Below are 7,059 nucleotides of genomic sequence, written 5' to 3' on the forward strand. Positions count from 1 at the left end.
TAAGGATTGATTAAAATTTTAATTTTGCAATAACAATCTGCGCTCTTTTTTCCTGGTATAACATCTAAAATATGGTCTGAGTCAACATATGTAGTTAGTTTTACCTAGTTTCATTACTCATTTTATTTCTCAATAAGATTTTCACTGTGGAATTATTGTTGTAATCGGGATTGTTGTCAATGTTTAAATAAATTAAGATTTACTAATAATAAATTAATTCGAAAGAAATTTAATTAATAATATACAATGAAAAAATTGCCTCAGTTTGGGCTCAAATTGGAAACCTATCCCTTCTCTTTATTATTCTCGCAATTATTTCATCGTATTTCCATCTAGTTCGATATATTCAAGCATTGTTTATTTTTTGAATAGTTTTGATTTGATTAAAAATTATTTTTTTTATACGTAGTTTAATAATTCTTTTATAGTGAGTGATTTCAAATTATTAATAGAAACACTTATTGTTAAAAGATTTCTGGGTCTGTCTGGATCTCCTGGACAGCCTCTCATCGCTACGTCACTGTCCCAACTAGAAAAAAACAGACGTTTAATTTTTTGTCTCTTTAGAGAAGAAGCTAGTAAATAATAATATTGAAAATTATATAAAATAAAGTAGATGTTAAATTATACTGTTACTTTTTTGTGTGGAAATAGTATCTGGACTTTGCAATTGGAGGACATTTGAACGAAATTGTTTGAAAGCTAAAATAATTCATGTACACAATTAATAGAGTACGCGTAGTACACGTAGTAATATGAAAATAAATAAAACTAAAACAAAAATGGTAGTTTGCAAGGGAAAAAAAAGTATGGAAAGAGCGAATATAAAGATAGGAGACGAAAAATTGGAAGAAGTGACTGATTTTAGGTATGTATCTAGAAAGTCAGATAAATCAGGACAGAAAGAGTAGTAGGAATATAAAGCAGAGAATAGCGCAGGGTTGAGTCGCCTTCAATAAAAAGAAGTCATTTCTATGCTCGCAAATGATTAATTTAGAAATTCGAAAAAGATTGTTAAAGGTGTATGTTTGGAGCGCGTTGCTATACGGGTCTGAAACATGAACAGTGGTCGCAGCGGAAAAGAAAAGGTTAGAAGCGTTCGAAATGTGGTGCTATAGGCGAATGATGAGGATACCATTGATAGATAAGGTTAGAAATGAAGAGATATTAGAAAGAATAGGAGAACAGAGAACTCTGTGGAAGTCAATATGAAATAGGCGAGATAGGTTGATAGGACACCTTCTCAGGCATGAACGTCTAGTCGGAGACATATTAGAGGCAGAAACAGGAGTTAGAAGGGGTAGAGGTAGGCCTAGATTAAATAGTTAAGTATGTGGGTTGTTCTAGTTTTAGGGAAATGCGAAGATTAGCTCAGGATAGGAAAGAGTGGAGATGCGTGTCTAACCAGTCTTAGGACTGACGACCTTACAATGATGACACAATTAGTTACATGTTTTATAATTTTGTTGTGGATTGAAAGGGATTTGTAATAATAAAATGAGATATTATTGGGAGAAAAAATTATATATATACATATAAATGATACATATTTGGAAAACAATAATTTATTAAGGTTTCTTAAGGGATTACGGGAGAAAATTTATACATACCTAAATTAACAGAAACAAAAATTGTTGCACATAAGTTACTGACGTTTCACCGTCAGTGTTAACAGAAGAAATGGAAATGCAAATTTTACTACATTTTGAAGAAAATCTTTGCGATTCGACGAGAAATTGCGCAAGAAATAATGAAATTTTCCGGGCGTTAGTTATAAAAACTCTGAAGAAATGTAAGCGATAGCCTTATAGTATACTGCCAGTGCAAAAATTTTTACGTATAGACTTTAACTTACGGATACAATTTTGTCAGCAAATTGTCTGTAGGCAAAGATATGAATTAATTTTTCGAATGGATCAGCCATCATTTACAACGGTAGGGTGTTTCAGTAAACAGAAACTGCTCTATTGGTGATTGGAAATCCCGGTTAATATAAGGAAATTCAATTTCAAAGAGATTCTCATTAAGGTAAAAAAAAAGTAAATTTCATATTAAATAACCGTGTATTCTTTACTACTTTTTATTTATTGTAAGGTTTGGTGAGGAATAATTAACAATAGAGTTATTGAAACTCTCTGTTTTGAAAACTTCTTAGATCTTCCATTAAGAATTCATAGAAACATAATAAAGCAACAAGACGGTACTCCATGTCATAAAGCGTGTAATTATTTAAACGACAATTACGAAGAGTGGATCAAATAACATGGACCAATTGTGTGATCACCGAAAAGTCCCTATCTAGCCACTTTAGATTACCTTTTGTGGTCATATTTAAAAAATAAAATTTACGTAGAGAATAGGATAACGTTCGTTATCTAAATGGTAATCCCCAAATATTAAATATTGTCATCAAAAATTTAATTTAACAGATACCAGACGTAAATTGCACGAAGGAACGATTATATAGAAAATTTTTTAGCCTTTCTCTGTCATTTAGAATTTAATATTAGTTCGTAAATAATAAGTTTTAATAAAAATTAAATATTTTTACATTAGTAATTATCAGTACTACTTGTTTTAGTTGACGGTCAGGTTTTTTTTATACTTTTTCAAGGCCTATAACTATATACCTACTACTTCCATGTAAGAAAGCCATGATATAATTTAGCATCTGATTTATTTTTACAATTTTCAACATTATTATTTATCTGAACATATTATATATATTCGAAATCAGAAAATGGATGGAATTTCAAATATCTGAAAATATACTGGGTGTTCCATTTAAAAGAACGTATGTTTGAGCACTCTATATACTAACAGGTTTATAAAAATTCTAGTATCACACATGAAATCATTACAAAGCCAATGAATGTATTCATTCATATATAAAAAGGAAAAATGTCGAAAAATAGTTAAAATAAAATTGATTCAGTTGTAAAAAAATAATTTAGTTCGTATTTGTACAAATGCATTTGTTACCATAACCAAAGTGCAGATTATTAATATTTACCATCCTTTAGATCATTCTTAAAATGTGCCTTTACGATTGTATTATTCGTTTACGTGAAATAACGCCGTCAATAATTGCTGAATTTAGGTTTAATGATTTTTTTAAAATATTGAAAGGCAAATTTGATAGATTTATTAGCATCCAAAAGTTTAGAGAATCATAATTGTCTAGTTAGATAACGAAATTAATCGTGTTAATTGCATAAAAATCATTTATTTATGTGTACATTTCATATTGTATTCAATTTAATTTTTTCAGAAATCAAGCAGAAATGGCGCATACGTGTAGGGGAAGTATATCATTACATGGGGCTCTTATTCATACAGTAGACGCGTGTACTTTTGTCATTTCTAATGGAGGCACTCAAACTTTTCATATTAAGGCCTCAAGTGAGGTGGAAAGACAATCCTGGGTTACTGCACTTGAATTGGCTAAAGCAAAAGCAATGTAAGTATTTTTCGGAAGTTCTCAGTCTAAATGTAGTACTTTAATCAGGTATGGTATGTTCACCTAATCTTTCATCTAAGTCCCCTTTGACTGTGGATTTCGACACTTCCAAAATCATAATAATTTTTTCATATTTATATGAATAGACAGAAGATACAATTTCAAAAGCCGAAAGTCAAATTAGATTTTCTTTTATTCGTATTTTCCTATAGTTAAGCGAAATTCTCCAAATAAAGATGCATGTTTTATATTAGAAAACTGTCGGTATTGAAAACACCGTTGTTTCAGAAGGAACATGGAATCCGAAGAAGAAGAAGAGCAAGCAGATGAAAATGCTGGTTCGCCTGAAGAATGGTCCGGTGTTGTTAGGGACTTGCAAAATAGGTTAGGGGACTTACAAACTTGCGCTGATTTGATTGGTAAACATGCAGCAGCATTGCAGCGTTCGTTAACTGAATTAGAAACCACATCTGAGCCTGATAATATAATGAGTATGGCTAAAATTGTTAATGAACGGTCTACGTTATTTAAAATAGCTAGTAATGCCATGATGAAGGTTAGTTTTATTCCTTAGTTCCCATATTTTAAAAATGGTTAAAAAAAGGCTAAAGTGTATTCAAAACCAAGAGTCACCAACTTAAACGAATGCACGAAGCATGCACGTGTAAATTAACCAATTGGAGCGTATGTATGTTTCATTCGGCTTCTGTATGGTAGGATAGTCTATGATGGTACGATGTGATCACGCGCTGTGCATTTGTGTACGTTGGTGACTCTTGGTTGTGAATACACTAGTTTTCAATCGAAAATTGTTTTCATAACAATTTTACTTGTCTCCTTTTTCTCATTTTTTTTTCGTAAGAGTATCCTCAAGAGTTGAACTGTTAATCTTAGGCTGTAACCTAGAAAGATTATGCTTGAATTTGCCTGTGAAAACCAAAATGTATTTCACAGCTGGTGCAATGTAAATTCAAAATTAAAGTTTTTTTTAATTTTACAGGCGTGCTCGGAGTATTTGCAAACAGCTCAAACTCAGGGGCACAAATGGACGAGATTGTTGCAACATGAAAGAGAACAAAGGCAGAGATTACAAGAGATGGTAGAAACATTAGCACAACAGCACTCTAAGCTTGAAGCGGCAGCCAATGCCCACGCTCATCGACCTAGTAAGTTAATAATTTTGTCTAAAACTTGATATTTAATTATTATAGTAATTATGTGTTATCTGTTCATTGATTGCATTTTTTTGAACGATATATGTATTTATCATGAGGCGATTAAAATAGCCATTGGCCCAATATGCAGAACAGCACGGTTAGTTTTATCAAGGGATGTAAACTACCAAACGAATATGCCTTGTAAAATGTTAATTAGTACCATTAGAATTGACGGTAGCCTCACGATTTAACTGCATCTTTTTGTCGAACCCACATTTGTTGTATCGTGCTACCTCATTTATATGTTTAATGTTATAAGTTAAAATCTTGCCATTCTCCACTATTGCATAGATCGATTTTATCCAGCGCGTATGATTTTTCCAATTTCTGTGAATTATTCTTTATTTTTTCCACTTTATTTCAACGTTTAAGTGTAAAGGCGATTTTTTATTTTTCTATAAAGCTTATAGTGTACATATATTCAAAGATCGAAACTCCATCGCTCCTTCAATCCTCAGATCTCACAAAAACACTTGGTCAAAGCTCAAATCATTTTATATTTAAATTTTTTGCCTAACCTGTTAGATGCCGAAACCTATTTTAGATTAGGTTAAATTCGGACTGGTTAAAGTTTTTCAAATATTCTTTTATTAAATAGAATTGGTCAAATTGAAGAAATTCAGGATAAACACGTCATTTTGCCAGTGCCGCCTTTGCCCTTTAATTTTGGGATAACGCCCCTTGTTAGGCCGACGTTGTCAAAGTTTAAAAAGAAAATTTAATAAACTAACTGTATCCGAGCAAATTAGAACGGTTTATAACATAAACGTAGTGTATTGAGCACGAAAACTATGGTTCTTTGTAATCCAATCAATAGGGGCGCGAATAGTTAACAAATTTTAATTTTGAATTTTCTCAAAATATATAATGTGGATATCCATATTTTCAAGTACCCTGAACCAGAATATAAAGTCTTCAGTATACTCATATACCGTTTATGGCGTTGAAAGGCATTTATCTATATAATATAAAAATTATTTATTGGAAAAGAAAACATTAAATTTGAATTCATTTTTAACGATGAATATTTTTTTCAATGTTTAGATTTGGATTATTTCGGGTTCATTTGGGATGCCTCATTCAATCGGATTCTCCAGATTTTGTGGCAAGGCATCTTCATTTTCAGACATTTCAATATTCTGTGTCGAAAGTTTCATGTACAATGGAATTTTTGCAGACTATCATGCTGGCATCCATAAAGTTCGTCTTCATACTCACTCATTAATGATGTCTAACGGCTATCTTAGGTGTCGGTAGTTAAATTTCTTTAGGTAAAACTGACCTTAAAATAATTCTACCGTCAAAGTCTGTTTACAAAATAGTAGTGGGGCTGCGGTCGTCTAGGTGATCAACGACCACACTTTCAAACGAACTTTTCTAATTTCATACAAAATAGTATGTACCGATTATCAAAATATCCTAGGACACCCAGTACATTACCAACCGACGCCAGGCTACACTTGCTTACGACGTATTACTCTTTATTTAAATGAATTTCAGTACAAAAATCACTAAGGTCTTTGATATTGGTACCTATATTATTTTTATATCTAACTTATAATTTAAAATGAAAAGCATGTTGTAAGTAAAACTTTGATACCATAAAAGCAGACCCAATTTTTTCAAGCCAGAAGGAAATTGAACAAAAAGTATATATTTTTTGAAGACCCATTTCTTCATAAATTTGAAAAAGTAATTTTGCTTTTAGAGGTAAAGTAGAAAGAAAATGCAATGCAATGAAACATATTTATAGAAAAATTTATAAAAACAACAATAGGCCTGGGAATAAAGCATTAAAAGTAATCATTTTTTCAATAATTAATAAAAGGAAACGAACTATGCAGGTTTGTAGAAAACGATCCAGAAAACAAAATGTGCTAAATTAAAACACTAAATTATTTGTCAAAAAAGAAATGGCGTCTAAAAAACCCCAGAAAACGTAAAAATTTTTGTTTTTCGATCTACGTCGAAAACTATGAATTAATTTAGATTTACTACAATACAAAGGTTGGAGAAAATTAAAATATATATTTATAGTATAGTTTCTATTGTGCTGGAGATGATAGCTGTAAATGTATTTATCATGTGGCTGAAAACTGGATTCTGATGCTTATATTTTTTGTGTAAAAGCTAATTGAAATTAAATTGAAATTTTAAGTGCTTATCTTCAAAGGCTCATCCTAGTCCAATGGAAATTCGCAAAAGGGATATGGAAACTAAACGATTATCTAAAAATCGTATCATTCAATTTTTCGTTATAATGCCGCTAAAAGTGTTTAAATGGTGTTTAAAAATTGAATGTTTCCTTCGAAATTGCACTGAATGAAACCGCATAAGTGTTGAAGTAGTGGGTGAACTGCGTCACATTCAACTTGAAAAAAA

General features: G+C 31.2%; 1 protein-coding gene across 3 annotated transcripts in view; it reads left to right on the forward strand.

Moving 5' to 3' along the window:
- The window catches only part of LOC108740256 (oxysterol-binding protein 1-like), a 14,698-nt gene extending 8,507 nt beyond the window's left edge, over positions 1–6,191 (forward strand). The window contains exons 3-6 of one of the 3 annotated variants that reach the window (XM_018474512.2): positions 3,272–3,460; positions 3,749–4,016; positions 4,461–4,626; positions 5,722–6,191. In XM_018474512.2, coding sequence (XP_018330014.1) covers positions 3,272–3,460; positions 3,749–4,016; positions 4,461–4,626; positions 5,722–5,876 — 778 coding nt within the window. In that variant the 3' untranslated portion in view covers positions 5,877–6,191. The remainder of the gene's footprint in view (positions 1–3,271; positions 3,461–3,748; positions 4,017–4,460; positions 4,627–5,721) is intronic. The other 2 variants (XM_018474513.2, XM_018474514.2) reach the window with 2 other exon arrangements.
- Positions 6,192–7,059: the final 868 nt, after the last annotated feature.

The sequence above is a fragment of the Agrilus planipennis genome, unplaced genomic scaffold (assembly GCF_000699045.2).
Source record: "Agrilus planipennis isolate EAB-ADULT unplaced genomic scaffold, Apla_2.0 scaffold247, whole genome shotgun sequence".
NCBI classification, from domain to species: domain Eukaryota; kingdom Metazoa; phylum Arthropoda; class Insecta; order Coleoptera; family Buprestidae; genus Agrilus; species Agrilus planipennis.